Here is a 15,376-nt window from a genome sequence, read left to right as displayed (position 1 = left end):
AGTTATGCTGACCACAATTATCCGGAAACACAAACACAGAGAGAGAGAGAGAGAGAGAGGGAGACAGACAGACAGACAGACAGACACACCAAAAACCATACCTCCATTTTTCATGGAGCTAATTAGTATTTCCATAGTGTTATAAAATATATCTGATATGCTGACAGTTATTTCAGTACACATTAGATCCTTATACCAGATTTCTACTTTGGCCTTGATATTGCTAGCTCCAGTAAGGATCTGCTTGGTAATTACCATAAGCCTTTACCATACACATGTGACACATTTGTACTCTAACCACAAACATGACAGTCTGTTCAGAGCTGCATTGTCAAGCGATCCCAGCACAGCTGATAGAGGTCTCTTCTGCACCGGTGTTTGGTGCCTTGTCACTGCAACAGGTCACAACACATGCGAGAGCAGGTATGATACGTATGTGTGCTTGTGTCAAATACGAAGCTCTCTGGTTATCCTTGCGTTTTCCTATGGTACAGCAATTTCGAACTTGACCTTCCTCTCTACAACTGCCACACACCTAGTTGCCAAATGATGCCAAGATCCACCATGACATTTCTTCACATAAACGTTAGGTGATGGGGCAGAGGGACCGTTCGTTTCAGGAGGTGAGGCGTCAGGATAGGAGGGACAATTATATCATTATTATTACATTTAGTGATCTCGAGGTTCTGGTAAAGAAGAGTTTCTGTGACTGTGTCGATGGCATGGATTGTATTAAATCAGTTACTGTAAATTCTGTTCTTTAGAAAATAGGAACTTCCCTGGTTCATCGTCTGTTTTCATTGCTGTTTTATGTCGTGGTCAGTGGTAGTCGGTAACCTAGACCATTACATAATCTGCCTTGTGTCGCTATCTTGGGTCCCAAACCAAGAGAACGACACAGGCCAGAAAGGAAGACAGGTGGTTGAATAGCCTATTTAATAGTTAGCCCTTTATTATTTAGAAACATTCGACTTCTTGGTATCGATACAATCACAGACACCCAATCAATGCAAACAAATGCAAAGTGTACAATTTTACAATCATCATCTATAGCACGATGTTAGATGTAGGGAAGCTTGCTCGAGTTAAGTTTTATGTATTGGCTTAATTCCCATAGTTATGAGTCAGGTCAGGTCTTATCTTTTCCGAAGAGGTTTGGAGATGGGGTGCTGTTTAGTCGCCTTTTGTTAGCAACATGTGCTTTGAATGTATTAATTACATCATGTCATTCCAGTACAGGGATGGCTTATACAAGTTCTGAAATCATTTTCTTTTGTACATGTTTTGTTTCGTGAACTTTGAAGCCATTTGTTCTAACTTGGGCTTGATGTTTTTTGTGCATTTCACCTGTATTCTTGTATACATTTCAATGCAGGTCAGAATAAAGTAGCGTTCAGCACCAGGGACAGTGACAACATTATGCAGTGTGTATGTCCTAATACATTTGTTGAAGTTTATATAAACAAATCTAATCAAAACAGCAAGATTGGACAGTTGACAACTGTTTTATATGTAACATGTAACAGTGGCACCAGTAATGTAGACTAATTAACCTATTTCCATATGCATTCTGCGGCTTACTACTTGGCACCTGCTACTACGTGTAGGTAGCCAAGCCTGAAAGTAAATAAATCATTCTCAGAAAACTATCCTCATGTTAGCCTAGCAGAGATACTAGTATCTGTATCTGTATCCGTATCTATATAGCGGGCATAACTGCCCTTCGGCGTAACACACCAGCAGTACATGTGAAGGAATCACATACATGAACACTTTTTGCACATTTTGACATATTGTGTTTCATTTCTACTTGGTTCATATAATGTTGAAGAAAGGGCAGTTTTGGGCCTCACACCATTGGCGCAGCCCTGACACGAGAGAATTGGGATGTACATAATTTATTAACCATTGCCAGACAGATTGACTCAAAAGACGTCACGTATCCATGCCTACGACTACAGCCGACTTCCTCAAAAGGGACATCATGAAGAAGACAGCAAGGTAAATGGTGGGGAGATGAAACAGGAGCTGCCTAAGCTGACTCGTACTACAAGGTTCCCACTCGTTTCTGCCTCGTGCCTTGCTCCGACTAGAGCTACACACGACGGTACAGCTTTGTCAATACACTCTATAAGACACAGAGCATCACCAACGACCAGGCAAAGGTAAAGCGGTCAAACAGTCAAATCTCAGACTGATGACGAAGCATGGCGCTTTTTGTAAGCAAGTGCAACGCGGCTTCGCTGCACGTCACATTGCGTCCATCAACACAATGTGATACCATCGTTGACTGACGAATCCTCTGGTGAGTGTGTACTATCTAGATAACAAGCGCACTCCAGTTCCTGCCTGCTGAAAATACTCAAGTCTAAAATGTCTACATCGATGTCTATCAAACTAGCCATACTTGTTTTGATTCTTTCGTCTAAACTTACAACACAAAACGCCACCTGCCCAAGTACCTTTGAATGTTCCAAAAAGCCCAATTCATGTCTTACTTACCACAACCGTGGACATCTTCATTTTATCCCCTCGCCACTACCGTTGGCTTTGACAAGACTAAGTATAAGGTATCAAAACATCATTAACATCAAAGTGGGAGATTTCCCTATCCTGAAATCTTTTCAGAGCCTGCGTTTACGAGAGTCTGGAGTTGCCAGAATTCAACCAGCGTCCTTTGCAGGCTTGCCGTGTCTTATAGAACTAAACCTCAGTGGTAACAATGTCAGCAATTTGAAAGCAGATACGTTTAAGGGGCTGTATAATCTCCGTGTTTTGGACTTGAGTAAAAACATGATTTATTTTGTTGACAAGGCGGCATTTGCCGGAATAGGTCAGCTAGAAATCTTGGTTTTAAATAACAACTGTCTTTCTAGCATTCCACAAAGTATTACATTGCTTGAATCACTTCGACAGTTGAATTTTCTAAACAATATCAAAACTTCCCCTTTGCTTGTCGAAGACCTGAAACGTTTATTTGTCTTGATCATGGATATAAACAAGATAGGGTGTGACTGCAGAGAGCGGGAAGCCAAGAAATGGCTTATTGAATCCCCACACACACTTCGGTGGCGTGCCGTATGCATTGATGAAGCTACTGGCCACATGAAGCCACTCAAAGATATTCCATGGACAGATCTGACATGTTCAGCACCTCAAGTGTCTGTTCTATTAGACAGTCCAGTTACGAATGTCACAGGGAACATTTCTGTCATCTGCCAGACAAACTGCGAAGAAAGTCTCACATTCTCGTGGATACTACCCAGTGGCGAGCACAGCTCTTCAGATTACCTGTATTCCACAAACTACTCTCATGTGAGAACAATGCCGTGTAAAGGGTCAGAGGTGGAAATATCGGAAACCAAAAGAATGTGTCACTCAGTGTTGAACATCCCTGTAGCTGACAATACCACAGCAGGCAACTACACTTGCAGGGTGGCGACAAACTATACGGAATCCGCGACAGCATCAGTGGTACTAACAATCAGCAGTGCTGCAAGGCTGCCAGACAACGTGGTTACCACAGGACTTGAAAATATTGACGGAAGTACTGCTAAAACAACGACAGTCATGTACATGATATTGCTACATGGGGAGGATAATTGGAACGAGTCTGGACTGTCTGCTAATGCGGTCCTCTGGACCGGACTGGTTACCTTCTTCTGTTGTTGCCTTATGTTTGGACTATCTCAGCTGTGTTTTATCAAATGTAGATCAGTGTCAGAGGATAATACTGGACATAGCGACACTGTGGAAAGACAGTACGAAAATGCCGACCAGTTTTCAGATGGAACTCACGACACAAGCAGACGTGAAAACGAAGACCAGTTTCCTGACTCAAATAATGATACAAACAGGCACTACGAAAACGATGACCAGTTTTCAGACGGAAATGAAGATACAAACAGACACTATGAAAATGACGATCAGCATCCTGGCTCAAATTATGATACAAACAGGCACTACGAAAACGACGATCAGTTTTCAGACGCAACTAAAAATGCAAACAGACACAACGAAAACAACGATCAGTTTCCTGACTCAAATAATGATACAACCAGACACAACGAAAACGGAAATGAAAATTCGAAAGGACACTATGAAAACGACGATCAATTTCCGGACACAACTAAAGTTGCCAATGGGCACTACGAGAATGATGACCAGTTTTCTTTTGAAGTCGGAGCCAAGAAGAGGCCCAACGAAAATGGTGACCAATTTGTGGACGAAGAGAAGACATTGGGAATACACTATGACAATGAAATCGGCGCAAAATCTGCCTTCAAGGCAAGCCCCCCGTATGAGGCACCTGTTGCAGTACAAGAAATGACATCAGCCGTGTACAACACTACATATATCAGTCCTGAGGAACAGCAAGGGCAGATAGTACAAATTGAGGGACAAGTAATAGCCAACAACCCTGCACAGGAATATGTGACGTTTCCTGACAGTCAAAAGACCGCAGAGAAACAATAAGGTGTGACATAAAGGATTGTGACGTCATGGATTCCGCTGATACAAAAAATAGATGACGTATCAGGTCACGGACATTTCCCACTACCCGCAGTACCTACGAACAGGAAACGGAAACAGGAGGACATAGAATTAGGTGATGAGAAGTATACAAAGTTCCAGAATCGATTGCTCCCTTTTCAGGTAGAAATGGTTGCGGGACATTGAAATGTTCCCGAGACATTTGCACTTGATAATTATGCTATAACTAATCTTGAATCATCAAAGCCTCTATTGTTTGATCAGCAAGTCTACTTAATCAAACCATGATGTTGACGACCTACATCATGAGCATATCTTTTTATGTACAAATCATACACTTATAGCTTTGATAGAATGGTAAGTGTCCATCTCTTTTAGAACACGAACGTGTATTGATGGTTTTAAGCACCAAGGACAGACTTAGTTGTTCGTGTATTGATAGTATTCAGCACCAAGGACAGGCTTAGTTGCTCATGTATGTATTGATGGTTTTCAACACCAAGGGCAGGCATAGTTGTTCATATATGTATTGATGGTTTTCAGCACTAAGGACAGCCTTACTTGCTCATGTATTGATGGTTTTCAGCACCAAGGACAGGCTTAGTTGCTCACGTATTTATTGATAGTGTTTAGGACCAAGGAAAGGCTAAGTTGCTCATGTATTTGAAAGGACCAGGTCTGACCACATATGGGGGTCTTGGCTCTGGTTAATGTTGCATAATTGATGACAAACACAATTAGTACACCAGTCATTTGGTGAAGGTATGGGGTCGTGGAGCTCTAGTTTATGAAGTTACAGGTGGTACAGGCTTTTAGCTAGGCATGCGTCAACGCGTCATTTAGACGCACTGTCCTAACAAACATAAGAAATCGGACGCATTACTTTTAAGCAAGACGCACTACGGACGCCCAAATATTTTTCACCGCTTTTTCTCCCCCGTTTTTCGCCGGTAAACTCGCCGATTCCAGCCGCTTTGTCGCTTCGCACGTCCGGCTTACCGCCGCCATGTTGGCTACCGCTGAAGTCTCGGCTGAGATCTCGCCAATCGCGAGATCTCGCAAATCGCAAGATTCACACGTGATTGGGCCATTTTCATGACGCGGCATGGTGCGACGCTGTTATTGGTGGAATATCTGACGGCTATTTAACTCTTTTCGCGGGAAGACGGCGCTGGTAAGTTTGAAACTTTTTCCATTGTTTACGAACGAGACAGGATAACTGAGAACTAGTGGAGTTCTTCGGAGCCATTTCGGAGTAATTCTTGCTTCTTTTGTGTCAATAAATGTTGGTGAATCGGGGGGGGAAACAGCAGCGCGATGCAATCGTGGAGAAATGTAGTTGGGAGGGGGGCGGAAGGGTGCATGCCGCGCGCGCCGCCGATCTGGAGAAAATAGCGGGACCGGGATCAAAATGTGCTTGGTTCTTGTAAAAAAATCTAAAAGATCGATAAATGGATGTTTTTTTTTTTTTTAACAATATAATGGATTCCCACTAGTGACATATTTCAGAAGGTTACATATAAAAGTTAAATAAGGACTTTTAATTTTTTCAAGGTCAAGGTACAAAGTTACTGTGAACTACTGTGAACCATGAGGAAAAGAGGAAAGGCGCCCACGAGGAAAAGGGGAAAGGCACAGCCAGCAATCTCCAGCTTCTTTAAGAAGAGTGATCATGTAAGAATTTTTTTGTTTGAATTTTCAAAGTCAGAAACACATAGCTAATCACCATACATATACTGTGTATTTTATGTTTGCATAAGAAATATAAAATATGAAGAAAATTGAAGACGTATACTCTTAGGAACTAGAAATTCAAATAAAAAATTAACTATTTTTAATTCTTATTTGGGTCAGCCAAGCCAAACGCTAACACTATTTTATCACCTGCCCAGGATCCCCCTGCCCCCACAGTGGACACCAGGAGTGACCAGGATCCCCCTGCCCCCACACTGGACACCAGGAGTGACCAGGATCCCCCTGCCCCCACAGTGGACACCAGGAGTGACCAGGATCCCCCTGCCCCCACAGTGGACACCAGGAGTGACCAGGATCCCCCTACCCCCACAGTGGACACCAGGAGTGACCAGGATCCCCCTGCCCCCACAGTGGACACCAGGAGTGACCAGGATCCCCCTGCCCCCACAGTGGACACCAGGAGTGACCAGGATCCCCCTGCCCCCACAGTGGACACCAGGAGTGACCAGGATCCCCCTGCCCCCACAGCGGACACCAGGAGTGACCAGGATCCCCCTGCCTCCACAGTGGACACTGCAGTGGACCCCAGGAGTCCAAAGAAGAGAAAAAAGGCCTCAGATAGCGAAGAGAACGTGACATCGCCATCGATGCAGGAGGAGCCTGATAGAAAGTTCTGCCAGTCATGGCTGGCCGAATTTGAGTGGCTGGTTTATGACGGCGACGTCATGTATTGCGCATGGTGCAGGCAATACAAGCAAACCTCCAACCTTGCAACTGGCACCAGGAGTTTCAGGTACAATTATTAATAAAGGATGTATTACAGTTGTGACTAACTCTTTTTTCAAAACTCATTTTATTTTAGTATTTTCCCCCCTTTTTTACTTACATTTCATGTGCTTACATTGAATTATGTATTCTTCATTTTGCCTTATTTTTGCTCAGGAAAACAGCGTTGCAGAAGCACCCACCCACCGGTGCCCACGTGACTGCAAAGGCTGCTAGGGACAAGAGGCAGCCATCAGTGATCAGAGGCATGAAGGAAGTGGATCGCAAGCGGGCAGGCGCTGCTGAGGCTGCCCTGAGGACGGTGTATTGGCTCGTGAAAGAGGAGGTGGCGAATAGGAAATACGCGTAAGTACCTTTATGAGAATTAGTGACAGTTTAATATCAAGTAAAGAAGTGTGGTGGTCTACTGATTGAGTCATTTTCAATTCGAGATCTGATGTGTGACTGATTTTCAGGAGTCTCCTGGAGCTGCAGAGGGAGCAGGGACTGGCTGAGGTGAAAAACCTTAATGCAGGACGTAACGCCACGCACACAAGCCCCACCACTTTCAATGAGCTACTCCGATGCCTGAACGAAGTGGTGGAGCGGAGGGTGACAAGGGAAGTCAATGCAAGCCCCTGCGTCGCCATCGGCATCGACGAGTCCACTGATCGAAGCTCGGAGAAGCATGTTGTGGTAGTTGTCCGATACGTACGCGTCCACACTGCAGAGCTGATAACAACGTTCCTCAAGTGTGAGAAGGTGAATGATGGGAAAGCACCTACCATCTACGGAACAACGCGAGCTGTGCTAGACAATTATGGGATCCCAGTGAGAAAGGTGTGTCTATTGAATGTTGATGACTATACATTTTATGCACAATGGTAATCTTTTATGATCAATGAATGAATGGTTGATTGTGCATTGAACATTATTTTGAATGTTTTTGCTGAATAGGTACTTGGACTTGGGATGGACGGCGCAGCGGTCATGTCGAGCGATATGAACGGAGTAACGGGACTCCTGCACCGGGACAACCCCTTTGCTCTTGCTGTCCATTGTGTCTGCCACAGACTGCAGTTGGCAGTCTCCCAAGCTGCAAAGAACATCCCGCAGATCAAGAGCACAAGCCTGTTGGTTGACAGCATTTACAACTACATCATGCTGTCACCCAACAGGCTTGCAGAATTCAATGCTCTGGTAAGATTTGACACAATTCAATGAATTATTTTTCATTACAAAATCGCAATGAATATTAAGATATTTCAACACACGGTAACAGACTAAAGTAAGTTTGAGACTTTTAATAAATTCCATGTTTTGGTATCAGGTGGATGTCCTAGGAGAGGAGTACTTGAAACTTAAGCACTCCTACGAGATCAGATGGCTCAGCATGGGGGAAGCTGTGAGGAGCGTCATCGAAAACTTCCGCAGCCTGGCAGTCTACACGGAGGAGCAGGCGGCAGAGGGAGACCCAGTTGCTATTGGGCTCCACCAGCAGCTCACAAGCTTCCTTCCTATGGGACTCCTCCACCTGCTGGCAGACGTACTGGACGCCACCAACCACCTCTCCAAAATTTTCCAGTACAGAGACATCACGTTTTCTGTGCTCAGATCAGAGGTAAAAAGATATGTATATAAAAAAAGATATATATATATATATATATATATAGAATAGAATTATGATAGATAAGGATAATAGACCAAAACAAGAAAATATGAAATACAAAAAAAATAGACTTATTCTAAAAGATAAAATTAAAACTGGAAGAAAATCTGACAGTGCCCTTTTCTTTATTTCAGCTCAATGACTGCCTTGAAATCCTGGAGGGAATGAGGGGTGTTGATGGGATCAAGCTGGCTCGTTTCGTTACCAGTGTCCAGGACACTGGTAACTACCTGGAAACACCCATCACCATGCGGGTAGGACGTGGGGGACAGGACCCAGTAGAGACCCTGAATGCCGTCAAAACAGACTTCCTGGACCGCCTCTTGGACAACCTGAGGGCAAGGTTTCCCCAACTAGATCTGCTGGATGCAATGAAGGTAAGGATGCATCTGAAAAAAAAATACTTGGACAAAGTCAGTTGTTAGCAATTTAGCATATGCATCTATTAACATCCATTGAATGTTCTGTTTATTACTGTATTATAATGTCTGAGTTTGCTTCTTACAGGTCTTTGAACCACAACAGTACCCAGACGACGACGACAACATTGCCTTGGCGTACTGGGGAAGACACGAACTGAACGTACTCCTTAATCATTATGCTGAGGACAAGGTATCTAGAGATGGAAACATCTGCGAGGCCTACATCAACCGGTTAATGTGCGAGGGCCAGTTTGGAGCCTTCAAGCAGGCAGTGGCTACCCGCTACAAGGGGGAGCAGCGGGAGGAGAACGGAGTAGCTTGGTTCCACTACTACAGGCCAAACGAGTTGCTCGAGAAGATGTTTGCGGGGGACAATGCTTATAACCAGAGGATCTTTGGTGGTAAGTGAAAATTACATCGTTTTGTTCATCTGTTAATACTGTAAACTTTGTATTGGAATGACTTCAATGAGATAGTGGCTTTGTGTTCAGTTTGTTCTCTATGTATGTTTTCCAGAGGTGTTCAAGCTCATGTGCTACAGCCTGGTGGTGCTGGTCAGCAATGCCGAGGCAGAGCGCGTGTTTTCCTGTCAGAACAGGATCAAGACGAAAACACGCACTCTCCTCGGCATCGAGCAGCTGGACCGGCTCATCAGGCTGAGCTATGCCAAGATTCCAATGGCTGACTTCGACTTTGCTGCAGCGAGGGAGATCTACCTGCAGGACCCCAGGCGGTTGTAGTTGTAACTTGTAGCTCATTAGTCACCTTGTAGCTCATTAGTCACCCAGAGACTTTGGTTTTGTTGTTTTTTCTTTATGCATAGTATGTTGTAGTCTGTGTAGACTGACAGAGTAGTAGTTGCATTACATATATCATATAGTCCTCAGGTAAACTGCTACAGAAGAGTGTTGCACTACCTCATGTGAACTTTTTAGTAGTTTTTACACAAGAAAGTTGTACTACCTGAAGTAAACTTGTTACAGAAGTTGCATTACCTTTACAGAAGAATGTTGTTGTACCTCAGGTAAACTTGTTATAGAAGAGTGTTGCACTACCTCAGGTGGACTTTTTAGTAGTTTTTACACAAGAAAGTTGTACTACCTCAAGTAAACTTGTTACAGAAGTCGCATTACCTTTACAGAAGAATGTTGTTGTACCTCAGGTAAACTTGTTATAGAAGAGTGTTGCACTACCTCAGGTGGACTTTTTAGTAGTTTTTACACAAGAAAGTTGTACTACCTCAAGTAAACTTGTTACAGAAGTCGCATTACCTTAGTTGAATGCTTTACAGAAGAATGTTGTTGTACGTTTAACTTGTACCTCAGTCCTCACTCCTCAGGTAAACTTGTTACAGAAGAGTGTTGCACTACCTCAGGTGGACTTTATAGCTTTATAGTAGTTTTTACACAAGAAAGTTGTACTACCTCAAGTAAAGTTGTTACACAAAGTTGCATTACCTCAGTTGAACTTCCTTACAGAAAAAAGTTGTCACACCTTAGCCAAAGTTCTTACAGAAGAAAGTTGCATTTGTTACAGAAGAGTGTTGCACTATCTCAAGCAAACTTGTTACAGAAGAGAGTTGCACTACCTTATAATTATATAATAAGGTGAACTTGTCCAACTTGACTTGTGCAGTAGTACTTAGTACGAAAGTTATATGCCACCTTAAGTTCACTGATGTCTTGTTCCTTAAGTGTCAATCAAGATGTGACAATCAAGTTCATCATTAAGTATTACATTAAGTATTATATGAAATACATATATACAAGATGTACTTGGCAGTTTTGTCTTGAATGTCTCTATTTTCATGTACAACGTATGTGACAATTAAGTTGTACCACTTAGTTTCAGTCACATGTAACTCCTCCCAGCCTCAGTCAGGGCAAACTTATTGTAACAGACACAAAAAAATCTTGGCTGAATTCTACAAAATATGCACCTCAAAATGCAGGAAATAGCATTTCAGAGGGTTATGATTTCAAAATTTTCCGGGGGAGGATACCCCCGGACCCCCCTACAATGCTCGCGCCTGCGGCGCTCGCCCTCGCGCCTGCGGCGCTCGCCGCGCGGCTTCGCCGCGCCGCGCCGCTGCGCGGCGCCAAACCAGTAATTTCGACACCCTACTTTTCAATCCTGGCTAAAAGCCTGAGGTGGTATATACTTCAATATTTAATCATTTGTGTGGATTGAAAACAATCAACCCAATGGACATTTTCTTGCTCTCTATATTCACTTCATTCTCTACTGATACAATTTGGTCTTGGTCAGAGTGAAGACAATCTACCACAAAAGGACCACTTCACAAGAAATAGTGTGGGGTGTCAGTGATGTTCAAACAAAAGATCCAAGGCCTGCCCAATGGTAAATGAACTAAAATCAAATGCAAGGGTGTGCATGAAGAATGCGAAGTAAACTGCAGTTCCACTTATCACTATTGCCCACTTTTGATTATCTAATAACAGAAAAATAAGACAAAGTTGTTTGTAGCTCTGATTAGAGTATTTTTCTTGTTTCATATGCATTGATTTGCATTAATTGTGTGGTAAAGTACAAACAGGATGCATTATCAGAATATTTCTTGTCACCCACATATACTCCAAGTCTGAAATAGTTTTTTGATGAACAATGGTCTTATCACTTGTTGACATTACAGAGATGACAGAAATACCAAGTCAAAAATAAGTGCTGGAGTTTGCACAATACTGGAGTTTGCATAATAGACAGTATTTGAAGACTGTCCCTCTTTCCTGCTTAAACTTCTTGGTCTCCAGAAAAACTACAAAAAAGTAACATTTCAGGTTGCTTATGGCTTGTCAAGTCCTCTCTAACTTCCACAATTCTGTTAGCCAATAGAACCAGTCTGAGTGTGTCATGGTTCCTTGAGGTCAGGCTGCCTGAATCTCTGCTCCATGTTCTTGTTCTGGGCGTGTTGTTTTAACATGTCCATCACCTCATTGTTGTACTCCTCAGGGGTGGGCTTCACTCCTGCACACAGACAAGGACAATAGGTAACATTGCTGTAGGCCACGTAAAGTTACTGACCCGTGACAAAGATAATGGAAAGTTACTGATACATGAGTCCTTGCCATGGGTTATGTAAGGTTAGTGACCTGTGACCCATTATCAAGGTCTTGTAATGTTCCTGATCTATGAGACCTTACTGTATGTGATGCAAGGTTACTGACCTGAGGCAATCATACTGAAGAATATGTACCGAAAGCAATTTCATCAGGTTGGTTAAGTACATATGACATAAGAGTTTTCTTTTACACAACCAATTTATCTCACCTGCTGACGTTTCGATGTCTGTCAGACATCTTCCTCAGAGCTTCTAACTGGAGTTCTGCTTCTTGCTGCTATATGTAGCCGATGAAGGTGGCGCTTTTGCGGCAAGAACAGAGAAGAAAAGAAATCCGCAGTAACAGAACATGTTGCTAGAAAGAACTGCGTTATTGACTGGGAGGGGGCAAGGGTTATAGACAGAGAAGACAACAGGCGAATCCCCAGTGATGAACCGGGACGAGGGGGGGTTACAAGCTGAGCCATGTTTGGGATAGTATTCTTGTCGCAGAAGCGCCACCTACATCGGCTACATATAGCGGTAAGAAGCAGAACTCCAGTTAGAAGCTCTGAGGAAGATGTCTGACAGACATCGAAACGTCAGCAGGTGAGATAAACTGGTTGTGTAAAAGAAAACTCTTTATGTCTGAAGAATATGTAATTTTACTTACACAAGAGTCCCTAAAGTAAAAGTTACTGACCTGTGACCCAGTAGTAGATCTCCCAGTCATTGCTTGGCTCATTTATCAGACGATCATAAAGCTTCAGCTGTTGTTCATCAAATTTGTTGAGGTAGCGGTCTGCAAACGTACTGAGGAGATATGAAGACATTATGACTTCATCAATCATCATACATATGAATGTACATGACCAGGAAATGGAAACTTGGCTGCTAGCCTGGTATCCAAACCTATCATACTATACAATTGATATCTTCTAAGTCTCTTTGTACTATTTGCATAAGAGGCAAAGAAACCAAGCTCACACTCAGTCACAGCACTTAGCTGCTGCTAATGGAGAACTGGTGTAATCAATATTCATTGAAAAATACTTTCAGACTTACATACCTAAATAAGAGTCCGTTTTCTAGCATGCCCCTCTTCCTGCTCTGGTATAACAGCCTGGCCCTCCTGGTTTCAAATGGTTCGTTCTGCTTGGGGGCATATGTCGGTATAGCAGGTTCCATGGACATGACTATGTCCAGTCTGTCCATAGGGGGGTTTGATGGAGGTTTTGAGGAGTCTTTCCCTGAGGTGTATGGTCGGACCATGGAAGCTGCTGGTGGCGCTCTCATGGTAAGTAACCATGACTGGAAGAAAAATAAAAATATGGTGGAATTATCTTGTCAAAAGTTATCTACACTTTGTTAGATAATGGGGACTAAGATTACTTCTATTAAGTTCTAACTTGAAATTCACAACAATAGATGACTGCATATCCAAACACCCTAACGGGCTATCACCTTAACACTTATGCCAACAGCAAACAACACTTGTCCTGAGAACCATCCTATAGCTACCTCTCGATGGATTTCATGAACGATTCAGAGCAGCAAGTTGCCAACCACCCACCCCATCAGTACTTACATACATCCACAACATATACACGTATATAAAGCACTTGCATAATCCAGATCAATTAGAATTACCAACTCCGAAATTTTCTCTCTCCCCTAAGTCTTTGAATCTTCTCTTCTTGTTAGCCATGGCTGCTGCGAGGATTCTTTTTGCCACCTTGAATAATTTCCAAGTTCACATGAATCGCAGCCAACACGAAATTTATATTTGGTCCATTTACAAAGAATACAACTTCTTTTAGGATTACGCGACTATGTACTCGCTAATATATTTCATAAGCTATTATTGGTATTAAACACAGAGTAGTTGCTATCCGTTTTACCTGAGAATTCGTCATTACAAGACGAGAAACTCCGTACAACCTTCGCAATGCGGCCGCCATGTTTTGTGTTTTGTAACAAGTTCGACGAGTCCACTCGAATACAGGAAGATTAAACTCTAACGAAATATCATTTTCTTCATCAGTGCTACTTTAAACAAAACACATTTTATGCCTTTGATTTTCAAGTTCTACAGATATCATCAAAAGATCATAAAGTAGTTTATTCAAGATCACATGATTAAGACTTATCCTGTACCCCATTTAGCTAAAATGGTATCGTCTACTCAGTTGACCTCCCGTGACCTGTAGGTCAGATGATCGATCACATGCCTTGCACGGTACCAGAGTTCCGGATCCGCGAACTTGTCTTTCCACTTTAAGTAACAGCTCGACTACCTGCGCAAGCATGGCGTTGGGAAGACTGTGTGCCTTGTATGGGGTATTGGCGGTGCTGGTGCCGCTGATTGTGGCTGACACTCCCGCTAACTGCACGTACGCAGACATGCTGGGGACCTGGATGTTCAGCATGAGCCAAGGAGGAAACGACAGGACCCTGGACTGCACGGATCCAGGTGAGAGATTTCTCCTCATGTTCTTCCTCGTTGGGACGTTTGCGGGGCTCGAAATACACACCTGCTGCAACTTTCAATCTGTTAAAAGCTGTGAAAGAAATTAAAACTAGTAATAATGTCCAATTTGGCACTTTTAAAAGAAATCATGTAACGTTACTGTAGATCTTGAAACTTTTGCGGTGGTTTTTAATATTTTCAAGAATTCATTCCACCGTGAATATTTAATTTGTAACGTTATTAAAAACGTTGCAGATTTTTTATTCATTCAATGCCACTATAAAACACTAGAAATACTCTAAACTATGTTCCAAACTACTGCGAAGTATAACCGCCGCAAACATAAATGAATCTACAGTAGGCTTCACACATAAATCACAGGTAGTATGGATCAACAACAAAAAATATTTTGATCCCTGGTTTGTAACTGCTTGACATTCAAAGCACACATGAAGTTGGGTGCCTTGTAATTGGTCCTAGCCGGTGCGACTATACACGAAAAACGTATTTACTTGTAATACATAGACGATGTTTTTCTGTCTAGTCGGGGCGGAGCACGTTGGCCTAAAAAGTATTTGCGTATCCGTTCCGTGGAGATACCTTTTCCTCCGTTTTTTTGCGCGTCCCTGGCGTCCCTGGAGTCTTGCCTACTGCGCCGTGCCGTTCGCGATCTCCGCTTTCCCCAAAGTAGCCCGAAAGGCAACCTTTGTCAACGGATCGCTATGCCTAACTCATACTAAACTCATACCGTCCGCCATCTTGGATCGCTTCGTCGATCTTCGTCGATGTTCGGGACAGCCTTC

General features: G+C 43.0%; 4 protein-coding genes across 5 annotated transcripts in view; 3 read left to right on the top strand and 1 right to left on the bottom strand.

The window, feature by feature from the left end:
• The first annotated feature begins 70 nt into the window (after positions 1 to 70).
• Positions 71 to 11,826, top strand: LOC118414037. The gene is made up of 2 exons (XM_035817781.1): positions 71 to 5,293; positions 11,196 to 11,826. The coding sequence occupies exon 1, from the start codon at positions 2,374 to 2,376 to the stop codon at positions 4,474 to 4,476; it is 2,103 nt and encodes a 700-aa protein (XP_035673674.1). The 5' UTR covers positions 71 to 2,373; the 3' UTR covers positions 4,477 to 5,293; positions 11,196 to 11,826.
• LOC118414033 (zinc finger protein 862-like) lies at positions 5,300 to 10,168 on the top strand. The gene is made up of 9 exons (XM_035817775.1): positions 5,300 to 6,168; positions 6,387 to 6,982; positions 7,132 to 7,320; positions 7,431 to 7,794; positions 7,912 to 8,154; positions 8,285 to 8,575; positions 8,758 to 9,000; positions 9,131 to 9,446; positions 9,562 to 10,168. The coding sequence occupies exons 1-9, from the start codon at positions 6,085 to 6,087 to the stop codon at positions 9,783 to 9,785; spliced, it is 2,550 nt and encodes an 849-aa protein (XP_035673668.1). The 5' UTR covers positions 5,300 to 6,084; the 3' UTR covers positions 9,786 to 10,168.
• On the bottom strand, positions 11,523 to 14,183 carry LOC118414079 (succinate dehydrogenase assembly factor 2, mitochondrial-like). The gene is made up of 4 exons (XM_035817846.1): positions 14,005 to 14,183; positions 13,173 to 13,414; positions 12,807 to 12,916; positions 11,523 to 12,030 (listed from the first exon to the last, which is right to left on the bottom strand). Exons 1-4 carry the CDS (start codon positions 14,062 to 14,064, stop codon positions 11,915 to 11,917), a joined length of 528 nt encoding a protein of 175 aa, XP_035673739.1. The 5' UTR covers positions 14,065 to 14,183; the 3' UTR covers positions 11,523 to 11,914.
• Positions 14,184 to 14,302: 119 nt separating this feature from the next.
• LOC118414050 (dipeptidyl peptidase 1-like) overlaps positions 14,303 to 15,376 on the top strand; it is an 8,293-nt gene continuing 7,219 nt past the window's right edge. Inside the window, exon 1 of one of the 2 annotated variants that reach the window (XM_035817801.1) lies at positions 14,303 to 14,576. In XM_035817801.1, coding sequence (XP_035673694.1) covers positions 14,411 to 14,576 — 166 coding nt within the window. In that variant the 5' untranslated portion in view covers positions 14,303 to 14,410. The remainder of the gene's footprint in view (positions 14,577 to 15,376) is intronic. The other variant, XM_035817800.1, reaches the window with a different exon arrangement.

The sequence above is a fragment of the Branchiostoma floridae genome, chromosome 4 (genome assembly GCF_000003815.2).
Source record: "Branchiostoma floridae strain S238N-H82 chromosome 4, Bfl_VNyyK, whole genome shotgun sequence".
Classification (NCBI taxonomy): Eukaryota; Metazoa; Chordata; class Leptocardii; order Amphioxiformes; family Branchiostomatidae; genus Branchiostoma; species Branchiostoma floridae.
This window is presented reverse-complemented; position numbering and strand designations above follow the sequence as displayed.

Coding starts and splice junctions, on each gene's coding strand:
- LOC118414037 (XM_035817781.1), top strand. CDS start 2,374: ATGTCTACATCGATGTCTATCAAACTAGCCATACTTGTTTTGATTCTT.
- LOC118414033 (XM_035817775.1), top strand. CDS start 6,085: ATGAGGAAAAGAGGAAAGGCGCCCACGAGGAAAAGGGGAAAGGCACAG. Junction 7,795..7,911: donor ATGGGATCCCAGTGAGAAAG/GTGTGTCTATTG, acceptor TTTGCTGAATAG/GTACTTGGACTTGGGATGGA. Junction 9,001..9,130: donor ATCTGCTGGATGCAATGAAG/GTAAGGATGCAT, acceptor TGCTTCTTACAG/GTCTTTGAACCACAACAGTA.
- LOC118414079 (XM_035817846.1), bottom strand. CDS start 14,064: ATGGCGGCCGCATTGCGAAGGTTGTACGGAGTTTCTCGTCTTGTAATG. Junction 12,917..13,172: donor GAAAACGGACTCTTATTTAG/GTATGTAAGTCT, acceptor ATATCTCCTCAG/TACGTTTGCAGACCGCTACC. Junction 12,031..12,806: donor GATCTACTACTGGGTCACAG/GTCAGTAACTTT, acceptor GTCTGTGTGCAG/GAGTGAAGCCCACCCCTGAG.